This window comes from Pseudophryne corroboree, chromosome 4, assembly GCF_028390025.1.
Source record: "Pseudophryne corroboree isolate aPseCor3 chromosome 4, aPseCor3.hap2, whole genome shotgun sequence".
Lineage (NCBI taxonomy): Eukaryota > Metazoa > Chordata > Amphibia > Anura > Myobatrachidae > Pseudophryne > Pseudophryne corroboree.
This window is the reverse complement of record NC_086447.1, coordinates 201,313,218-201,337,269: the sequence shown is the minus strand read 5'-3', so window position 1 is coordinate 201,337,269 and position 24,052 is coordinate 201,313,218. Positions and strand designations below refer to the sequence as shown.

Below are 24,052 nucleotides of genomic sequence, written 5' to 3'. Positions count from 1 at the left end.
CAGAATGGACTTGTTTGCATCATTACAAGCTGAGGCACGGAGAAGCATATAAGCCTGTCACTATACCTGTCACTTGGGGATGACTGAGGTCTGATGCAAATACACACTGATGATGATGATGATGATGATGATAATGGTTGCTAGCACTAGATTCACCATCCAAAGCTGATAGGAGTTTTCTTCATTGCTACTGACTACACTGTATGATTGTGTGGACATATTTTAGAATATTTTGTTTACTGCATACACGACAAGGAAGATTATATCTGTTGTATTATATGTTTTTCTTATCTAATTATACCTAATAGCGAATGTGTTTTTGACTATAAAAACAATTGTTAAAAAATCTTTCCCTGAGCATGTGACCTGGTTGTGTGTATATGTGTGTGTCTGGGTGTACGTTTGCCTGATGTAAACCTGGCTTATATATGTGCTGGATGCACAGAGCTGGATGCATTATGAGATGCCTGCGCCACAGCCTATTGCAGCGGATATTTTTATGTATGGCTCTCTAGAGATTCTTTTTGTTTATGCGTATGTGGCAACTTAGCATCAGTTGCTTTATGTCTAGTTATAAGTGCAAGCCTGGACAATGCTGTGGTGCACATTTGTGGCCCAGTCCACAAACTAAGCCTCAGGGTTTTATTTATTTTATATTTTTTTCACTCAGAGATCAGACCCTGCTCATCATCTCCATGCCTGAATGGCGGAATGTGCAAAGATCTGGGCTATAGTTACAGCTGTGTGTGTACACGTGGATACACCGGGGAGCGATGTGAGACAGGTGAGGAAATCACGTATGTACGTTACATATGCACAAGGAGAATACGGTCATTTTTTATTGTCTTTGGAAGGTTAATTTTGTTGATTAAAACAGGACATTTAATCACTGCAAAGCACTGTGGGGTGATTCAGGTGCGGTTGTACAGAGCAAGACTGCCATCAGAAGTTCTGGGGCCCAGGACTGACCAAATAGCCAGCCCTAGTAATAAGCATTGCTTCTGCTTACTTGGAAGCAGGAGCGTCTGGTATAAGTAGACAACTTTTGTATGCATGTGTGATCCTCTGCTGCGTCTGAGAATACAGCTTCGGATCACTTGCTACACCATCGGCTGGCTGAGTGAACCCCAAAGGTGACGCAGACCGGCCACCGCAGCTCTTGTCGTGAGGCCAGAAAATCTCATTGGGAAGGTGGAGACCCTAGCCTTGGCACTCATAGAAAATTAAGGTGGCAAGCCATTGTTTTGTGAAATGGTGGCCGTCACCGCCCCCTCCCTACCCCCAAGCGGCCACATCGTTGGGACCTAAATCAGGCCCTGAGTTATTTATTTGGTGCCTCCATTGGGCCACACTGATGTAGACAGCAGCATGGATGACATACTGTACATTGTTTCTGTGATATTGCATGGCAAGACGATGGAAATACTTCCATTGTGTGTGAGACTAGACAGTCCCCTCCAGGTTTGCTGGGTGAACTAAATAGAGCACACATACATTTCTGTGTGCACTTAGGTGAACATGTAGAGTTGATGCATGTCTATTTTCTGGACAGATCTTTTTGCACTTTGCAAGCTCTATAACCGAGTGTACTGGGGATAAACAGTTGTATTTACAATTTCAGTTGAAGGAGCATAAGTGGGTTGCCATGGGGCTTTTGCATGATGGCTTAGTTGACAGAGGTCGTGTCATGAGCATGTAAGGGGAATTGTAGGTTATGCAGAGTTCCATTTGATTTCACACGGATCTCTTGCACTACGTATGGGGCTGGTGTATGTGTGCACTGATAATCATGATAGCTACTTCCACAAGCGCATAGATAGGGACAATATGGCTGCACAGATGCGTACAACTCAGCATAGTGTGTGTACAGTTACAACCACCTTGGGTGCCATAAAAAATATGCCCCTTTGTGAGCTTCATAAAAGAGGTACAGTTGTGACCAGTGGTTCAAATATTGGGATAGCAAGGGGCACAGTAGCTAAAGGAGCTTGGTAGGGCCCCTGAGCTGCTGGTCCAGTGTAGCTGCCACCTGTGCCTGCTCTGACTGTCAGCTCCACTGTACAGTGGGCCTAATTCAGATTTGTGTGCAAACCTGATGGCTTACTGACAAATATGATTGTGTGGGGTCTGCACGGTGTCAAGACCCGTTCTGTGCTGTGTACAGAACGGGTGTTACGATATCACTTGCTGCCCCGTCAGCCGCAGCATGATTGACATGCTGCAGTGTTTGAGGGGAGGAGCGGGGATGGCATCTGGCATTGTTCTTCAAAACAGGGGCATTACAGGCTTACTGGACCTGGGTGTCCAGATCCGACGGCCAGTCTGAGTACGCTTCAGTTTACGCATGACCGGTGTCTAAAAACATTGTGGTCACGATGGTGATCCAAGGCTACATCCTCAGGTTCAGAGCTCATAAATGCATGCAGGAGGCCTCTATCTCTACAGATGACTCCTGCTGCATTTGATGTTTAATTATGTGGAATTGCACATCGCTTTTTTGCAGCTGTGCAGTTCCATACAAACATTTATTAGGCCCACTTTCTCTGCCCACTGGGTTTCCTGCTGTGTGACCGCTGACAGTGCACCAGAAGGCTATGCATGGAAAATTACATTCCAAGGTTCCAAATTTAAACTTTGGGCCTGATTCCTGTTTGTAAGTAAAGCAAATTATCAAGCAACTGGGAAAAACCATGTTGCACTGTAGGTGGGGTAGATGTAACATGTGCAGAGAGATTTAGATTTGGGTTGGTTATATTGTTTCTGTGCAGGGTAAATACTGTCTGCTTTATTTTTACACTGCAAGTTAGATTTCAGTTTAAACACACCCCACCCAAATCTCTCTCTCTCTCAACATGTTACATCTGCCCCACCTACAGTGCAACTTTGTTTTGCCCAGTATCTTGATAATTTGCTTTACTTACAAATATGAATCAGGCCCTTTGTTTAGAGTGAACTTAAAATGCATGTTTTGTTTTGTGTGCATTTTACTTCCCTAAGTGCAAATTTGTTCATAGTTCAATACATAATTGAGTCATTTTCATTGTTTCCATGATGTCCCTTTGGAGACATGATCCCAGCATAAATAGGTTCAGACTGATTTTATGGGGGCAGCTTCTAACAGTGGTGTGTGATTGTGCAAATGTGAATGCTCAAATAGGCAAATTACTGTCAGTAGAAAAGCTCTGCTAGTTCTGGTTGCATGCAATGTCACAGGTGTGCGCTGTGTGACATAGGAGCTCACACTCACAAGAAGTCAGATGTTACCATGCTGCAGACTAATAAATGCCTCCATTTACATCTCCCAAATTCTATAGGGCCACTACTATTCTTTTCATTTAAAAGTTGTCCAAAGCTATGGGCATCGGGCCCAACTTTATTAGATGGACTAAATTACTGTACCAACATCCGAGTGCCAGGGTCTTGGTGAATGGCTATGTATCCCCGTCCTTTCAGCTTTCCCGAGGTACTAGACAGGGCTGCGCCTCTCCCCCACGCTGTTCGCCTTGGCCATCGAGCCCTTGGCATGTTTGGTAAGATCGCATCCAGATATTACAGGAATATGTACGGGCTCACGGGAAGATAGAATAGCTCTTTACGCAGACGACATGTTGTTGTTTTTGCAAGACTACACCAAGTCAATGCCCATTTTGCTGCGGGTGATAGAGAGCTTCGGAGCTCATTCGGGCCTTAGAATTAACTGGTCCAAATCATACATTATGCCAGTCATAGGCTCCCCTCCTACTGTTCCCAAAGTCTCCCTGCCATTATGTTGGACAACACAATTTAAATACCTTGGAATCCAAATAACTAATGACCCTTCTGATTATATCCCTTTGAATCTGGACCCAACCCTGCAGTGGGTCATCAGCAAATCCAAAACTTGGTGTAGGCTTCCACTGACGGTCTCTGGTAGGGTCAATCTCATAAAAATGATTATACTGCCTAAACTTTTATATATTATTCTCCAGTCCCCGGTATATATCTTCCCAATATTTTTTAGGAAATTGAATAGCGTTTTATCCTCACTGATATGGGCCAACAAGAGACCCAGAATACAGTTGAATACCCTTACCAGGCAGCGTTCAGACGGCGGCCTGGCTCTGCCTAATTTTCAGATATATTATTACGCTGCTCAGCTGACTCATATTAGTATATGGGCGCAGGATTCTAGCGCTGATTCTTTACACTGTGAGTTTATTCGCTGCTACTTCCCCCACCTATCTCCTTTGCAGGTGCTGCTAAGTGGGAACATGGCTCGTTTTCTCCCCCCCTATTATTTTCCAGGCCTTAAAGATATGGCGGGCCCTGAGAGTTCTCTTGGGGTACGACGACCTGGACCCAGACACCCCCCTTTGGTACTCTGACTGGCTTCCTGAACTACATGCACTTGAGGGACGGGAGGTTTGGGCCCCTAGATCAGTGGTTTCTATATCCCAACTCTACCTAGATAGTGTATTCAAATCCTTTCAGCAGCTGAAAGATGAGTTTGATTTACCCAACTCCTACTTTTTCAGATATCTTCAGCTTCGCCATGCCCTCCAGTCCCAATTTGCTGAATCCCCCCCACGTATCCTCCCATTTCCCATCAAGACCTTTGTGGCTACATTGGGTCGGGCTAAAATGGTCTCCCTTGCGTATGGATATCTCCTAACTAAACTCCATGCGGACCCTCTGACACGTCTCCGTGGAAGGTGGGAGGATGATTTAGGTCCAATAACTGAGGAGGACTGGACCCTTGCTCTGGAATATCCTGCTACAGTTACCAAGTCTCTCAGATATCCGCAAATTCAATTTTTCATTCTACATAGAATTTATATAACTCCAACTAGGCTGGCTACTTTTGGGGCTGGTGGGACTGGCATGTGCCCTAAGTGTGGGGTGGAGGAGGGTACATTCTGGCATCTGGTATGGGACTGCCCGAGGTTGCGGATGTTCTGGTCGGGAGTTAGGTCAATCCTGGAGAATACGGGAGTGACTGGCGGACTGCTTACCCCGCAATTTTGTATTTTGGGGATGGAGGGCTCTACTTCTATGCCTGTTTCGGTGGGTCTTTATGCTCGCAATGTATGTGCCTTGGCTAAGGTTTGCATTGCGAGACTCTGGATGGCCCCTGGTGGCCCTTTAATATCTGCACTCAAGACCCTGGTTAACGATACAATATTCAAAGAAAGATATGTATATATGAAGCAAAACGCTTCAGCCAAGTTTGAAAGAGTCTGGTCTCCATGGCTGAACTCTCCCCATTCCCAACTAGTCCCTTAATCACAATGTGAACTGAAGTGATACCACATGACTGACTTACAGCTTAAGATATTCGTTTAAGATGGTTGGCATTGGAGCCCTGCGTGCTCGCCTAGCATATATAGGAATACTGTGCTCCTGAATCAGATGATCGATCCTTCATACGCTTCTATATAGGCGTTTACTATTCTTTATTTTCTTTTAGTTATGTTTGTTCTGTTTATTTGTTCCTGTTTTTTTTTTTTTTTTTGGTTAGCTTAAGGGCAAAAATTAATAATAAAAATTAATGGAGATGTACATAATGGCTGCAGATCTTGCGGACCATACAAGACAGAAAAATCAAAATGCATGATCATTCCCTCATAGACATAGCAGTTAATCCGCTGATGTTGAATTGTACCATAAATGAAGTTCTGATATGACTGATGTATGTGATGTGCTATTGGTCTGCAATGTCTGTACCTTTCTCTTCATTTTACTGAATAAAAACACTTTATTAAAAAAAAAAATTTTTTTCCAAAGCTGGTATTTTATCTTTCTATATCACTGTGCAGACTATGCTTAAGGAAGCTTTCTGATAGCATTGCCCACTAAGCTAATAATAGTAATAGTAATAAGTATCATCCTGTTGCCTCTACCTTTTCTTAGAAATCCGACCTTGTTCTTCATCACCTTGCCTGAACGGAGCAGTGTGCAAGGACCTGGGTGTTACCTATATCTGTATGTGTGCAAGGGGATTCACTGGGATACACTGTGAGACAGGTAAGACCAATATTTACTGAGCTTGATGGTTCGTATATTAACAATCCTTGTATTTGCTCATTGTTTGAAAAGAATTGTGTATACTGGTGAGATAGAGATCAGCATCCGCACAGACAGCAAAGCAACAAAGGATTGATTCAATAGAATTGCTACATGGATATGTAGGATTTCACTGTTCTCCATTTTACTGCAATGTTCCTCAACATTAGAATTCAAGACGACAAACAACTAGACGTCCTACATAAACTCTTCAGCTTTAAGATAATGACTGTGACGGAATGGCCTTACTTCACCAGCGTGAGGGGGGAGTTTTATAGATTTTTTGGATTTTGCTTATAATCAGTAACTTGCCATTACTGACCATTCCTACTGCTGCTATATAGACCCCAAGTGCCCACACACTATAGTGCCAACTGCGCCTCAGTAGTATCATATGTGCCCCCAATAGTCTGAGCCTAATCACTGTCACCACAAGTCTCCTTTACTGGCACCAGGAACCGCTTGCTGCCACTCTGATAAACATACAGTAGCTGTCTAGGCAACACAGCGTCAAAGAGGCATTAATTTCAAAATCCCCTCAGGGCTGGTTTATAGAAAGACAGGTGGATATTGTGCTGCACAGCGTTTCAGTGATTTCTCCTTCCCCTGTTTCAGGTGAAATAATCTGTACAAATGCTGATGCACCTCTTTGCTGATTACTCTGACTTTTTAGTTCCTGGACGGTTACTTTGGCTCAAGACTGTTGGGTAGCAGGCAGCATTGATTTTTGACACTGAGATCCAGGGCATGGATTAGAATGTCCACTTATCTGTAGATCACAGGAATACAGCAGTTATAGTATCACAGGAAGGATATTTAGCAATTGGAATGTTTAGTGTTCAGATTCTGATATATTTTGTACTCCTTGGTGGAAGCTTCCACAAATGGAAGTAGATCTAAATATTAAGGTTTTCTACTGTATATCCAAACTTTTATGTAAAAGTGCAGCAAAAATACAATATTCTTATAATGGCTTCCTGTTCCTTCCAAATTTCAGTTAAAGCTGCTCAGCCCCACTAATACTTCACCTCCTACATCTCTGTCCTCATCACAAGATACACCCCCATTTGACAACTGCACTCTGACCTTTTCTTTCTCTACCCTTCTCATAACTTCCACCTACTATCATCTCCAAGACTTTTTCCCACGCTGTTGCTTCCTCTCACAATCTACAATCTGCAAATGTTCCATCAAAACACATCACTTCAAGCTTGCCTGTCCTACCCCCTTCTAGGCCATCGTTTCCACTTCCTCCTCCCACCATGGCCATTTGTGTCCCATTTATGGTTCCTGTCTCTCATCGGGGTCCTCTCTATTTTTTGTCTACCTGGTCTGCTCCTTGTCATGTTCTGCAGAGCATCTGTGAGGCATATGCTCCCCAAATGTATACATAGCAAATTTGTGCTTGCATCTGTTATTGTTCACACACCACTCATTCTGTCCCTGTTGTTGCGATGATGCATTATTGAGTTAATCTATTTGATATTATGATATCAGTTATGTTTATGCTTCTCTTTGTGCTTTTTGTGTTCATGCTCTATCTGTATGATTATTGTCCGTCGCTACAGAATCTGTGATGTGGTACAAATACACAGCAATTATAGTTAATACAGTTTTCTTATATATAAACCTTTGCCTCTGTCTTTTTCTAGAAGTTAAACCATGCTCCTCATCTCCTTGCCTGAATGGGGGGATGTGTAAGGATCTAAGTGATGATTACCGCTGTGTGTGTACCTGGGGGTTTACTGGGGAGCGCTGTGAGACAGGTGAGGACATCATGGTACAAAGTTGTATAACAAAGCATAGCAGGAAGGAATACCTCAAATTTAATATACTTTCAGTAGCCAATCTAAGTCATGAGATATTACCAGCCAATCTGACAAATGGTACAATGGTCCGAGAGATGCAGAACATCTTGTGACTCCATACATTTAGAGATCTATCTTCCAGATGTAACATATTTCACAGTACTAGCAATCAGTTGTGAGAAACCATTTATCTCCATACAATCACTAACGCACACAATGCATGATAATAGTCTGCAGATGAAACCTTACTGTTGGGGGTCAACAGTAAGGTTTCATGTGCAGACTATTATCATGCATGAAAGGTCACAATCATTTTCTGCAGGTTTTTAGCACTGGCCAATTATCTTTAATGGAAGTTCTGCAGCAAATTTGGGTCTTTGTAGAGGAAGCCACGGGGAGGGCCCCTTGGCACAGTTGTTAGTATCAGCCTACTTAAGAAGCAGAGTGCTAATTGACTAACTAATGTGGGCACCTTTTCATAACATATATGGGTGATCTCTTCTCACAAATATGCACTGGCACAAGATAAGGTGTAATCAGGTTGCTGCACTTGGGCATTACATTCTAGCAGGTAGAGCACTATGGGTCTGATGCAAGCATCCAATGTTTTAAATCGGCACATGCATCCCAGTGGTTACCGCTGGTGGACACTTAGGCATTCCTGGGGGGGTGACTTTCATCGGAAGGGATGGCGGTGGCTGCGCAAGGGGCGTAGCAGTGTCAGGGACTGCATCAAAAGACACCGTTCCACTGGCACAGGCAGCCGTGTTCCGTTGATCGTTATGAGCAACCATAGGGTTCCTGTAATGTCCGATGGTGCGGCCAATGTCTGCTCGATGGTGCGGCCAGTTACAGGCTGTGCTGTAAATATAACAGTAGCTGATTGGTTGGTAGTTTATATCTCTCCTCTTTATCACTCTCCAAGGCTTAGTACATCTGCCACAATCTATGGCTGTACGATATCTGCTATCCTCCCCTGGGGAGGAGATATTTCTCTGCTCCTCCCCTGAGAAGGAACAGGGGAAATACCTGTCAGCCGGCCGCTGCAGGGCATATAATACCAGATGCATCCAACCAATTATGAGATCTATTGGACTTGCTGGCCAATTTTTCAAATATGCTGCACAATTTTCTGTTTAATCTTCCAATAACTGGCAAATTGGCCAGATAATTGTGTAATATATGCCCAGCATCACTCGGATGAGTCCTGTTAGTACCTTGTCTCCATAGTAATCTTTCCCTGCATTGCTGGTCTTTCCTGGATGCAGGAGATGTGCACTTATACCCTCCCCCGTTACCCTTACCAAAAACACTCACTAAATGTCCATCACTCTGCATTCAAATTCTTGCTGCGACCGCTGTCTGTAATCACGGCGCATGCACAGCGTGACGCAGAGGCATGTAAAGAGATCTCTCAATTCTGCTAACTTGGGCATTGCGTCCAGCTCTGAATCAGGCCCGAAATAGTTTAGCAGAGCTCCTCGTAGTAACTATCATCTTGTCTGTATAACATGATAACTTCGCAGCAAGAATAAGTAACTTCATTTGTTAATTTCTTCTATAGTTTTTCAATAACTGGTATCAAATTATCCCATACAGTACCTTTAACAGACTTAATGAATAAACAGATGTTCCAATCAGTAAATAAGCATAAAGAGTACAGGACCGTACTTTGAAGATCTTTTTTTCCCCTATTCATAATATATGTGACTTGAGTGTTTGATGGGGCTTTACTGGCAGCGAGTGAGCAGCATGTTGTACATAGAACCATTGTTCTAACATTAGCTAGGTAAAAGGCTTTTATTACTATATGATACTTGTGTTGACTCTGTTTCTCCCATCATTCAGAGTTCAGACCTTGCTTGTCATCTCCTTGTATCAATGGAGGTACCTGTGAGGATATGGGTGATGGTTACAGCTGTGTATGCACTGCTGAATTCACTGGAGTACATTGTGAGACAGGTGAGCAGTGTTATCATTTTATACTAATAAGACCTGTGTAGGATGCATGGATGGATGAAGTGCCATTAGGACGCCATTGTGTTTCTGCTACTGCGGAATCCAGACAGAGACTGCTATAAAACACATACTGTAGAAGATAATATTAGATCATTAATTTGGGCATGCATGAAGAGGGGAGTGATTTGAACCTCAAACATATACCCCCCCCCCCATAATTCAACATTTCATTGCTGCCTCTTTCCGATACTTCCCTGAGTGTGGAGGAAGTGATTTCTGTGTCCTGGGTGGCCCAATCCACTACTTCTCAGGATGTGTGCAGTGATTTCCCTCTGGGAACTTACCAGGACCCTGAAAGTATTAACTACTCCATCATCTTGGGTTGCTTAGCATCCTCCCCACCTCTACATCTGTATCATATGCTTCACTGAGGTGCCATGCTCTGTCAGTGAGCTCCAACTGGATTTTACCATTGTAAATCATGATCTATATCACAGGGATCAGTACAAAATCCCGCCGGTGGGGATCCCGGCGGTCGGAATCCCGACATCGGAATCCCGACCGGCACAATCCCGACAGGGGGGCGAGCGCAACGCAGCCCCTTGCGGGCTCGCTGCGCTTGCCACGCTGCAGGCACGGTGCCTCTCTATGCTCGGCACACTAATTTATTCTCCCTCTATGGGTGTCGTGGAGACCCACAAAGGGAGAATATGTCGGGATTGTGCCGGTCGGGATTCCGGTGTCGGTATTCTGACCGCCGGGATTCCGTCCGGCGGGATCTTGACCGCATCTCATATCACAATGGTGGTCTGGGAGTTAACCAATCTCTTAAAATATTATAATGCTATGCATCTGATCTATTTTCTCCTATGGCACTCCCCACCACAATAGAGGATTTGGAATAGTCTCCTATTTTGTTTAATATGAAGCAAATACCAGAATCATCCTTTGAGGAAAAAACAACTTCCTGCTGTAAGGTTCTTACTTTCTATTCTTTATCGACTGTGCTCCTTTCACCCCATTCTCACTCTTCTATGGAATACTGCTGTGGTTCTGCCAGGGCTAGATCACATGTCTTTTCCTATTTGGAAAGCAGATAACATTCTATTTCCAATAGATCAAGTTCCATTGCGATCTATTCCAGATATTTTGGAGCTCAGTTCTCAGCGCCACATAAAATATTTTATTAATATTCGCTGAACAACGCAAACTCAGCAGCACAAAGTTCTCTTGTTAGAATCACTATGATGTTTCATCTCTACCCCATATCAATTACTACTATCATATAATCATCCCCAAAATGATGCTCATGAATTAATGGGAGAGAGAAGCAGGAAAGGCCATGGAGAAGTGGACTAAAACAAAGCAGATCTGGCTAAAAGCTTAATTTCAGTGTGGATTAAAGAAAATTGTATTCATCTTTTCTTTAGATGGTACTTGGCCCCAACTCACCTGCTCTCCGCTGTTTTTAATTCTTCAGTCCTTTGCTTGTGATTACTTGTACAGGTTCACCAACTGTGCAGCATGGAGCCTTGGTGACCAAATCGCAAATGCTACTTTCTAAAGATACCTAATGTAAACCAATATTCAGATGCCTGAGACCCCTCTGTACTTCTTACTATTTAGATCTATTCCTCACACTGCATGTCCTACTCTATCACTTATAAAGCGCATCTTAAATGCATGCAAGTGCCAGACTGATTCCATCTGGAAGACAATAGTCCCACCTTCCGTATCATTCACTATCCATAACCTTTGGTCCCGCTATCGTAATGAGGCTGTGGTGTGGCTAGAGCTGTCTTCATTTCCCATTAGTCACGTGAGGCACATGTCTAGGGGCGGCACTTGGATGCTTGTGTTGGCACGGTCAGCCTAAAAAGTAACAAAAACTGAAAGTTATTTCCACTGTACTGTACAATATGCCATCTTGAATGCAGTGTAAATGGGTAGGGCATGCACATACTGCCTGTATAAGCTGTTCTACTTAGTAAATATGTATAATATTTTTTTATTATTCTACTATTCACCAAATGAGGGCCTATAACCAATCAATCAAAATAATAAAATTAGGTAAGGGAGGGGGGCGTTAATTACTATTGTGCCTAGGGACGCCCTTACCCCTATATCCGCCACAGATAGAGGGCCACATGTGGGGGCCTAGTTATCAATAAATATTTGTGGGATATCTTCCCTGAAAATAACAATTTTCGGGGGGTACCTGCAAATATAAAGTATCCCCCATATTTATCTACAGGGGACCGTAGCAGATATATGTTCTCCACAGGTATTCACAAAGAACATTTTATGCGAAGCATGCCATTGTGTTTCTTTGGAAGTCTACTGCACCACCCTCGCTGTTAATACGGCCCTTAGCGTGCTATGAGAAAACACATATACATGTGAAAAAGCAAGTAATTGAATTGGGGCTGTGTGAGAGAATGCATCGTATGTGACTTTACTGTATTTTTTTTATGATTATTATTATTATTATTATTATTATAGCAAAGTTAAATATACGTCAATGTAAAAAATGAATAATACCCTGTTGTTAACTGTTTGTTTCTGGGTTTACTTTGTACTAGACATCAGACCCTGCTCCTCTTTTCCCTGCCTAAATGGGGGTATTTGTGAGGATCGGGGTGCAAATTACAGCTGTTCATGTCCACAGGGATTTACTGGAGAGCAATGTGAAACAGGTAAGGGAGCCCTTTTTATGTTTCTTTGAAGGGAAGCGGTTAAAATGCCGCTAGTCGGAATCCCGGCAGTCACAGTGTCGACGCCGGGATCTCAACTAACGGTGAAATGCTGCTGCCAGAATACCGGCGACACAGGCTATTCTCTTTCTGTGGGTGTCCATGATGAGCCCGCAAGGGGCTTCCTGGCACTTGCCCTGCTGCTGTCGGGGGCATCCCGTCTGCCAGCATTTCATACTGATCCCCCTTTGAATGTAGGTACCTGGGTTGTCCTCTAGATAATAAGATCTCACAAGCAGGTTCCCCTCTACCCTGTGTCTCACACCAGAGTGCTGTGGTCCCTTACATATAAATGATGATGTATAGCACGGTCTGCTTGGAGCAAGTAGTAAATCATTTATCAATGCCGTCTATTATATAACTGCAGTATCCATTATCAGGTAATCCACTCTACATTAGGAAGAAGTGACATTTCTTATACCTGTACTAGCAACTATCTCTCCTGTGTTTTAAACAAGTGTAGTTACTGTGCAACAGTCACCTGTGCAAGGCTTTTCTGTGGCACCCATGATCCTGGAGAAAACCCTGCAGACTCTTGCACAGCATCAATTTCATTACAATAATGCAACGCGTATCTATAGCAGAAATGACCAAGAGTTACTAATGTCAGGCGAAAACCAGATACAGTATGGCAACTTTCCCTCTGTTCCCCTAGTTCCATAAGGTCTGAGGCTGGCAATGCACATCTGGAAGTAGTGCATTCTAAGAAGATAAACAACAAAGTGTTGAAATATGCTGTGGGGATGACAAGTTGGACACTCCACAGAAAAACAAAATAAATACGGGTGCTGGCGAAAAATAAACTCTAGAGAAAGAAAAGGAATTGGCACTTGTGGCATTTTTTAAACCAAAAACAGCTGCAATGCGAAACCATTGTGATGTCAAAAATGAATAAACATGAATGAAGGAAATTTGAACAAAATAAAAGTAAACTACATAGGAGCATTATCACGAGTATTCAAATAACCCCCCTCCACCCTCGTCCCAATAAAAACACTGATACTGAGGTTAGATGGCAAGGACTGGAAAACCGAAGTAGTATAAAGCATGTTACTTACCTGAACACGCATGTGTAAGAGATGACTGCAATGAGTTGTTCCTACCAGTTATGTATGACTGGTTTGATCCTGACTGATTTACCAGGTTGTATATTTTAAGGGTGCCACAAGAGGTCTGCAGCGCCTTACAGAGTGCATATACAGATACAGTGCTAATATAACAAGATATAAAGTCCAAAAATGTACAGTTCAAAACAGTGTAGAATATAACTGGATGCAAGCCATATAAACATTACTATATATACAGTTATCATACCCAAAAAGACAGCATCGGCTGAACCAGAGGGTTCAGTGCTGCTGATGACAGGAGAGAGGAAAGTATGGTATAAATGTGGAAAGGAAATGCACATGAGGGAACAGGGCCCTGACCATGAGAGCTTACAATCTATAGGCGAGTGGCAGAAAGAAATGGGTGACACATAGGGGAGAGTCAATATTTATTTATTAGCAGTTTCTTATATTGCACTGTATATTCCGTTGCACTTTACAATTAGAACAACAGTTATAGAACAAAACTGGGCAAAGACAGACAGAGGTAGGAAGGCCCTGCTCGCAAGCTTACAGTCTATAGGGAAATAGGCATTGATAGACAAGGATAGATGCTACCTATTGCATAATGGTCCACCAGATTGTTAGGTTCTTAATGGGTTGTATGATGTGATCACCACTGGCGTTTCTATAATGGTTGTAGTGTGTGCGGTGCACACGGGCCCCTGAGTCCAGAGGGGGCCCCCACCGCACACGCTGCACCCATTTTCTGAATACTCACCCCTCCGGAGTCCCGCGTCGTCGTCCACGGCGGTGTTAAAACTCTGTGAAAATAGCCCAGCGGCCATTTTCATGGAGTTCTGCGCATGCGCAGTAGAGTCTGAGCCCTCTAGTGCTCAGACTCTCAGCGCTGCTGCCAGAGAGAAGGGGGCCCGAACAGAGGAGGCTGCACCCAGGCCTCCTCCTCTCTTAAAACGCCCCTGATGATCACCCAGCAATGTTGGAAGACAAAATATGTGAGGTTATGTGGACTGTACAGAGAGGATGTAATTGAATAGGGAAGCATTAAAGGTTATGTGGGTGGGTCTGGAAGAGGTGAGTTTTCAGGGAATGTTTAAAGGTTTGGAGACTAGAGGCGAGTCTTATTGTGCGTGGGAGGGCATTCCACAGAGTGGGTGAAGCCCGGATTAAGTATACATGTGAATTAGAGATGCAGATCTTGTGCAGAGCGGAGAGGTCTGGTAGGGAGATATTTTGAGATGAGTGAGGAGATGTATGATGGTGCAGTTTGGTTAATAGCCTTGCATGCAAGTAAAAGTATTTTAGATTTAACACGGTAGAATACCGGCAGGGGTTAAAGTGAGCCGGAACGGGGCTGAACTGCAGTCCGTCAGTTCCATTTGGAGACGGAACGCATATCCGCCTCCTCTGGCTCACCTCACCCCATGTGTCCCCGGCCGCAGCAGCAGGGAGATGACGGGCGCCCGCTGAGATTGTGTTACCAGTGGGCGCCCGTCTCCCTGCACAGCGGCAGCCGGAGGCAGGAGCTCAGTACTGAGCTCCGGCTTCCGGCTCTGTCATTGCACGCTATGGGAGAGACGTCATGACGTCTCTCCTATAGTGCTGAGGAGCGGACGCTCAGAAGACTGCAGCGGCCGGACACGGAGCGGGGCTTGGTAAGTATGGTGTGTGTTGTGTTTGTCTTTTTTTAATTTGTGTAGCGGCGCATCTGGGGGGGGGGAGCATTTACTACTGGGGGGCAAACTACTGAGGGGGGGCATTACTACTGGGGAGCAAACTACTGAGGGGCATCTGCTGGGGGCAAACAACTGGGGGGGGGGCATTACTACTGGGGGGGCCTCAACTGAGGGCAAACTACTGGGGGGGGGCATTACTACTGGGGGGCAAACTACTGAGGGGCATTTACTGGGGGCAAACAACTGGGGGGCATTACTACTTGGAGGCATTACTACTGGGGGCATAACTATAGGAGCTAAACGACCGGGGGCATTACTACAGGCAACATTACTACTGGGGGCAATATTACGCAGGGGCATTACCATTAAAGGCATTACTACTGGGGGCACTACTAATGAGGGCATTGTAAAGGGGGCACTTCATAAGGGGCATCACTCTTGGGGACATAAGGGGCACTGCTATTGCGGGCATTGCATAAGGGGCACCACTACTATGGGCTCCAAATAAAGGGCACTACCACTGTGGGCAATGTATAAGGCGCTACTGCTGTGGGCATTATGTGTATTATGGGGTGCTACTACTGTGGGCATTATTACTATTGTGTAACACGCCCCTTTTTTGAGACCACGCCCTTTTTTTTGCAGGCGCGCGCAATACCTTTGTTGCATTGGCGCCGTGGGGAGGGGGGTGAGTTTCACCACCTCTCTAGGACCACTTTAAGCACTGAATACCGGTAACCAACAGAGGCCAGGTCATGATATTTGGATGGCGCATAATGAAAGGCTCCACTTGATTGAATAGATTGCTGCCTAACCTAGCTTCATAACCAAAGCACAGCACTGAATGGAATAGGTATTTTGATAAAACACAAAGCTATAATGCTTATGTAGTATCAATACGATTGTATGTGACTACCTTGTTTGTGTGTGACTTGGACCAGACTGACATACAACATCTTAAATTGTTATTTGAATTCTCTGATGAGTAAAAACATTTGGGAGGTCATGGAGTCACTTATGTCCAGCACAAGCCTCCCAAATGTGAGATTTAATATTTCAAACAATGGAAAATCAGCTCACCCAAATACCTTATAGTTTTATAGGACACTTCTTCAGTAGAAGTGCTCTGTTGTCCAATATTGCCACTGATGTCTGGTCGATGGTGTGTCTTTGTACGCACATCAGCGGATTCGCGCCATGGCCGGTGGGCATCTCATTAGGACATTCAGTGGCATTAGCATAAACACGCAGCTTGTAATGCAGATGTGTCAATCATTCTTTACATGAAATGGATAGCCAATCCTTTTCCTTCCAGAAGAAGGAAAGAAGCAGTGAGCATGTGAGCTGACTGGCATCACTAGAGTCGTAATAAAAACTCTGATCATCACTTTTCCTAATCTTTATTAGAATCATTTTCTCCGTTAAAATGAGTTAATGTTTCATTTATTTTCCCCACGTGATTTCTGTTTCAGAATTTTTAGAAATACTCTTTCATTGTTTGGGGGACCCAGGGTACATCAGGGGCATACAGTGCAGTAACAGAAGATTGAACACTTTACATTCTCCCCCTTCTATTCACCTGTTGACTGCCTGGGAGATCAGTGTTCTACAGACGATTCTGACAACCACTACGATGTCTGTGGCATGGAAGCATCAGCTTCTCCAGCAGTTCTCCATGTTTATTCTGACTTTCAGGAGGTAGGCAAGGTGGCAGGATGCTCTGATCCCATTGAGGACATCACGAGGAAGCACTGAGTGGAAGATTAAGTGCCTGTCATTTGGCAGACACTAGAGATTAAGGTCAGCTAGGACTATGTAGTTCCGAACATACTGCTGTTTAAGAGGAAAGTTCCTCTCTGCTCAGTTGGAGGTCCTGCTTACTGACATGTGGACTAAACCTGATCACAGATTTCAGGTCTCATACAGAATGCAGTCCCTTTATCATCTCCATATAGCTCACCTATTTAAGACAAACACCATTCACATGCCAATCACAGCTACCTTAAACAGTAAGATAAATGGGGAAAAATGAGGCCACCCTTAAGGTGATTGTTTATATTCAGTTTAGTATGTGTGCATGTCAAGCAAAACTAGGTTGGTTTTGAATTGTGAATAATTGCTGCTTTAAAAAAACAGCACAAAAGTCCTGCACCTTTGGAACTTAGAGGCTATTACATTTAGCTGCAGATTTATATTCAAATCTATTCCCGGTCCAGAAATTGAACATTTCAACAGGGTGATTGCCGCTGGCTGATAAGATATTCAGATAGGCTATATTACAGTTAGTTACTTTGTGAGCGTCATCCTGAATGTAACCTTGTCACACTATTCTTAACCTGAAGTCCCTAATTTGCAGTTGGCTGTAACCAGATAGTCTATGTAGTTGATCATCATCAGCAAGGAACAGGACAAGTCCATGGTGTCCATAGATATCAAGTTCATGTACTTGTATGTTCCAGTTTGGGAGAGACAGCAATGCCTATTCAGGATTACCATCCAGAACTACCACTTTCAGTTTACGGCCATACTTTTTAGCCAGGCTACACAGTACTGTTCAGATTGTGTTCATAAATGTTATGACAGTAGTGCATGCTTTTCTCAGTTCCGGGGGGGATAATAGTCATACCTTTTGTAGACAATCTGCTGGTCAATTCAGACTCCATGGTCGTGCTACATGCTCATGTTCTGGAGGATAGACTTCCATACCAATCAGCAGAGGACAAAATTCCTCTTGGCTCCCAGACCGATGTCTTTACACCTTTGCATGAGGGTACTAGGAACGAAAGTGTCCAGTTTGGAGGTAGTATAATTTACATGGTTTATTTGAGGGTGTTCCAGATTGAGCTAACTTTGAAGTGGAACGAGTCTCACCATTAATTGATAAGCCATCTTTTCAAACTGTCTCCAGAGGTGCATCTATCACTATGCTGATGGCTGAGAAGCGACAACTTCAACAGAGTTTGTTCTCCATAAGGTAATAGACAATAGTGACAATGGATGCCAGTCTGCGATGCTATGGGGCTGTCACTCTTCAACCCTTGTTACAGGGTAATTGGATTGTGAAAAAGTCAAACACTTGATAAATATGCTGGAACGCAGAGCTATATATAATGTTCTTAACAATGCATGCTAACTCTTATGAGGATAGCCAGTCAAAATCTGTTAGACAATGCCACGAGTGTGGTTTACATTAATCTGGAGGAGGGATACCATGAGTGCGCTAGTCATGAGTGAGACCAGCAGGCTAATATGATTGGTAGAGAAAGCTATTGCTGTGGTTTTCACTCTGGAAAGAAACCCAGAAAGCAGATTTACTCAGCAGACAGACCCTTCACCCCAGGAAATTGTTCTTTCACACGTAAGTCTTTTAGCAGGTAACCATCAGGTGGGGGCAATGAGATATTAGCATTATGGAATCTCTGTTGTTCCACAAGGTGGAGTGCTTTTGCTTTAGGACAAGGAATCCACAGGTGATTCTGGTAGATTCCATGTTAGTTCCTTTGCACTTTCATCTGAACTATCAGCTTGGTATGGCAGTGATGCTACGAGAGGTGCTCGTAAAATTACAAATAAATAGATACTGTAAGCAAGAAAGAGGGCTCATTGTGGTGTTTGCCTGAAGTCCCAATTCTTGAAGTCAGGGCTTTTTTCCCACCAGAGTTTCATTGGCTATGCTTTTATTCTGTGGCTGTTGAAGCCATGATGCTCAGTCAAATATTTTTCAGACACTGTGGTACAGACCATGCTAAATGCTCGGAAGCCTCTTTTAGCCAGGAATTACTACAGGGTTTGGAAGACCTACATCTCTGGGAGTGAAACACATTATTTCAGATGGACCAGCTGCTTCTTTTATTTTAGGAGAGTCTTGAAGAGGGGTTTAAAGGTCAGGTCAAAGCTCTTTCAAGTACTGGCTCCCTTACCTGAGGTGCATACCTTCTTTCAGGGAATGATGCATATGCAGCCTCCATGTGTACCTCCGACAGCTCCTTGGCATTTCAGCCTAGTTCTGACGGCCTTATAGTACCCTCCTTTTAAGTCATTGCATTCTGTGGAGTTAAAGTCACTTACCTGGGAAGACATGGCAGCTGTCTTCATAGAAAGGTTAGTTAGGAGCTGGGTGCTCTGTCTTGCAGGTCTCCATTTCTCCTCTACCATGAGGACAGGTCTGTGCTTAAGACTAATTAAGCTTTCTTTCTTTCTTTCTGTCCAAGATGGTTATAAAAGTCTGTCCAAGATGGTTATAAAAGTACATTCTGAATCGAGCCATTGAGTCTGATTCTGAGTTGCCTGCTGCAAATGAAATGCTGATGTGACTATACGCTGATCTATATCCATCTATGCGATTGCACTGACCCATTCATCAGTCAGCAAGAGCTTCTGTGATCACTATCATTAGCAGTTACATCTACCCGATAAAAGGTGAAGGAGATGTCTGACTTTGGCATCCACGTTGCATACACATGACTCAGAATAGTAGTAGCCATGGCTACACGTCCATGACACACACTCGGGCAACAATTTAAGTTACATGCAAAGGCCTTGTTGCCTCCCAGTTGACACCCAGTATTGTCCAATCAGCAGCCACAGAGAAACGGCTGAGATGCATACTACTCTGAATTGCTCATAAGTTTGCAAAGAAGTTAATGCAACCCACTGTGCGTGTGCTGGTTGTTAAACACAGCCAGATGCAGCAGCATTCAAACTTGTGCGCTTGACAGAATCAGAATGTTTAGGATTTTTGTTTATGGTATACAATACTATTCTCTCCCCTTCCTCTTGTTCTGTATTCTTGATTCTGTTATTTGCAAGAAAAATACTAAACTAACAGGCAGCCAATATTGGAATAAAGGGGGTGGAGCTTGACCTTTTGGAGGTAAATGTTGATTTATCTTTGTGCATCAATGCTATATGTTAGTAAATGCCAGGTTTTACTCTCCTCTCCGTGTTTACTTGTCATAGGTCTCTTTCCTTACTTTAAATCCACTGGGGTTTAGAATTTGCTCCCAATCCCTCATTTGATTGTGGTTCTGTGCTAGGTTATATGGGTTAAGGTTGTGTGTTCTCACTCATTGATTTATGACAGAAACACTACTTATGATTATTATATTTAGTGTCAGGATCATGTGTAATCCTTTTATGATCACATAATGAATATCTCTACACCATCCTCTTTCCTGTATGTTCTAGAGATTTTGGAATTACTCAGAGCTTGTTCTTCTTCTCCATGTCAAAACAATGGTGTGTGTCGGGAGGCAGAAGGAGCATTCTTATGTGACTGTCCTGTTGGGTATACTGGCTTTACCTGCGAGAACTGTGAGTATCCCCTACAAAAATGCCTTAGTCAAATATTAGCTAGAAAATATAACATGCTTACCAAAGAGCTGCCCCCGTAGTGAGATTTCCACAGATCTGCCCCTGTAATAACGTTTCTACAGATCTGCCCCTGTAATGAGATTACCACAGATCTGCCCCTGTAATGAGATTACCAAAGATCTGCCCCTGTAATGAGATTACCAAAGATCTGCCCCTGTAATGAGATTACCACAGATATGCCCCTGTAATGAGATTACCACAGATCTGCCACTATAATGAGATTTCCACACATCTCTCCCCGTAATGATATTACCACAATTCTGCCCCTGTAGTTAGATTACTACAGATCTGCCTCTTTAATAAACTAATCTACAGATCTGCTCCTGTAATAAGATTACCACAGATCTGCCCCTGTAATGAGATTACCACAGATCTGCCACTGTAATGAGATTACCATAGATCTACCCCTGTAATGAGATTACCACGGATCTGCCCCTGTAATGAGATTACCACAGATATGGTCCTGTAATGAGATTACCACAGATCTGCCTCTGTAATAACATTTATACAGATCTGCCCCTGTAATGATATTACCACAGAACTGCCTCTTTAATAATCTAATTTACAGGTCTACCCCTGTAATGAGATTACTACAGACCTGCTCCTGTAAAGATATTACCACAGATCTGCCCCTGTAATGAGATTACCACGGATCTGCCCCTGTAATGAGATTACCACAGATCTGCCTCTTTAATAATCTAATTTACAGGTCTACCCCTGTAATGAGATTACCACAGATCTGCTCCTGTAAAGATCTTACCATAGATCTGACCCTGTAATGAGATTACCACAGGTGTGCCTCTGTAATAATTTTTATACAGATCTGCCCCTGTAATGAGATTACCACAGATCTGCCTCTTTAGTAATCTAATTTACAGGTCTACCCCTGTAATGGGATTACCACAGGTCTGCTCCTGTAATAAGATTACCACAGGTCTGCTCCTGTAATGAGATTACCACAGATTTGCACCTGTAATGAGATTACCACAGATCTGCCCCCGTAATTAGATCGTGACAACTCCGCACATATTACTTGCTTACACCGCAGTGTGCAATTTATAAGAGTAAGGAAATCCTCCTGAACCATGAACTGTACTATGTAATATAGCAAGAGGCCATAAAGACTGTATCGGAGGCTGTTAGTGTCCATAAGAAAAGTATAGGAGCAGTAATAAGTTGTCACAGCAGTGAATTTTCCAGCTTTTACGCATGAATAAGACATGATGCACATGTATTTCAGCAAATAAGTGTTTAGCGTATATTGGGTTACATTTGTATGTACAGGTATCTATTGTGTTTTGTAAGTGTCATATACAGGTATTAAATATTGAGCAAAAATACTTACAACTATTGTTTTACCTGCAAGTAAAAAACACCCCTTTCCATGAAAACAACACATCAACATGCATGTCCCACATCATTACACCCCTTTCCGAGATAATTACATGAAACATGAATTGTCTTTATTGGTCATATTGTAGTATTTAAATTTCTCTGACGTCCTAGTGGATGCTGGGAACTCTGTAAGGACCATGGGGAATAGACGGGCTCCGCAGGAGACTGGGCACTCTTAAAAGAAAGATTAGGTACTATATCTGGTGTGCACTGGCTCCTCCCTCTATGCCCCTCCTCCAGACCTCAGTTAGAATCTGTGCCCGGCCAGAGCTGGATGCACCTAGTGGGCTCTCCTGAGCTCACTAGAAAAGTAAGTATTTGTTAGGTTTTTTATTTTCAGTGAGATCTGCTGGCAACAGACTCACTGCTACGAGGGACTGAGGGGAGAGAAGCAAACCTACCTGCTTGCAGCTAGCTTGTGCTTCTAAGGCTACTGGACACCATTAGCTCCAGAGGGATCGAACACAGGGCCCGACCTCGATCGTCCGTTCCCGGAGCCGCGTCGCCGTCCCCCTTGCAGAGCCAGAAGACGGAAGATAAAGATGAAAAACGGCGGCTGAAGACTCCTGTCTTCATTAAGGTAGTGCACAGCACTGCAGCTGTGCGCCATTGCTCCCATAGCACACCACACACTCCGGTCACTGTTGGGTGCAGGGCGCTGGGGGGGGGGGGCGCCCTGGGCAGCAATTAGTTTACCTTTTTGGCACAAATAGCACATAATACAGTGTATAACACTGTATATGTGCAAAAAACCCCGCCATTAACATTATAAAAGCGGGAGAAGCCCGCCGCTGAGGGGGCGGGGCTATCTTCCTCAGCACAGCCAGCGTCATTTTCTCTTCACAGCTCCGCTGGAAGGACGCTCCCCAGGCTCTCCCCTGCAGTATCCAGTACAACAAGGGTAAAAAAGAGAGGGGGGGCACATAAATTTAGGCGCAATTTGTGTTAATAAGCAGCTATTGGGAAAAATCACTCCGTATAGTGAAAATCCCTGTGTTATATAGCGCTGTGGTGTGTGCTGGCATACTCTCTCTCTGTCTCCCCAAAGGACTTTGTGGGGTCCTGTCCTCTGTCAGAGCATTCCCTGTGTGTGTGCGGTGTGTCGGTACGGCTGTGTCGACATGTTTGACGAGGAGGGCTACGTGGAGGCGGAGCAGGAGCCGATAAGTGTGATGTCGCCCCCTACGGGGCCGACACCGGAGTGGATGGATATGTGGAAGGTATTAACCGACAGTGTCAACTCTTTACATAAAAGGTTCGATGACGTAACAGCCTTGGGACAGCCGGCATCTCAGCCCGCACCTGCCCAGGCGTCTCAGAGGCCATCAGGGGCTCAAAAACGCCCGCTAGCTCAGATGGCAGACACAGATGTCGACACGGAGTCTGACTCCAGTGTAGACGAGGGTGAGACAAATGTACAGTCCACAAGGGCCATCCGATGCATGATTACGGCAATGAAAAATGTGTTGCACATTTCTGACATTAACCCGGTTACCACTAAAAAGGGTATTATGTTTGGGGAGAAAAAGCAGCCAGTGACTTTTCCCCCATCTGATGAATTGAATGAATTGTGTGAAGAAGCGTGGTGTTCCCCTGATAAGAAACTAGTGATTTCTAAGAGGTTACTGATGGCGTACCCTTTCCCGCCAACGGATAGGTTACGCTGGGAGACATCCCCTAGGGTGGACAAGGCGCTCACACGATTATCTAAAAGGGTGGCACTGCCGTCTCAGGATACGGCCGCCCTAAAGGAGCCTGCAGATAGAAAGCAGGAGGCTATCCTGAAGTCTGTATATACACACTCAGGTACTATACTGAGACCTGCTATTGCTTCAGCATGGATGTGTAGTGCTGCAGCAGCATGGTCTGATACCCTGTCAGACAACATTGATACCCTCGACAGGGATGCTATTTTGCTAACCATAGAGCATATAAAGGACGTCGTCTTGTATATGAGGGATGCACAGAGGGACATTTGC

At 44.0% G+C, this 24,052-nt stretch overlaps 1 protein-coding gene across 9 annotated transcripts in view; it reads left to right on the top strand.

Annotated features, from left to right (window-relative positions):
- Nucleotides 1-24,052, top strand: part of SNED1 (sushi, nidogen and EGF like domains 1) — a 233,832-nt gene that overhangs the window by 134,345 nt on the left and 75,435 nt on the right. For all 9 annotated transcript variants that reach the window (XM_063915762.1, XM_063915763.1, XM_063915765.1 and 6 more), the window contains 6 exons: nucleotides 671-784; nucleotides 5,890-6,003; nucleotides 7,695-7,808; nucleotides 9,699-9,812; nucleotides 12,392-12,505; nucleotides 20,493-20,618. In XM_063915762.1, the coding sequence (XP_063771832.1) occupies nucleotides 671-784; nucleotides 5,890-6,003; nucleotides 7,695-7,808; nucleotides 9,699-9,812; nucleotides 12,392-12,505; nucleotides 20,493-20,618 (696 nt within the window). The remainder of the gene's footprint in view (nucleotides 1-670; nucleotides 785-5,889; nucleotides 6,004-7,694; nucleotides 7,809-9,698; nucleotides 9,813-12,391; nucleotides 12,506-20,492; nucleotides 20,619-24,052) is intronic.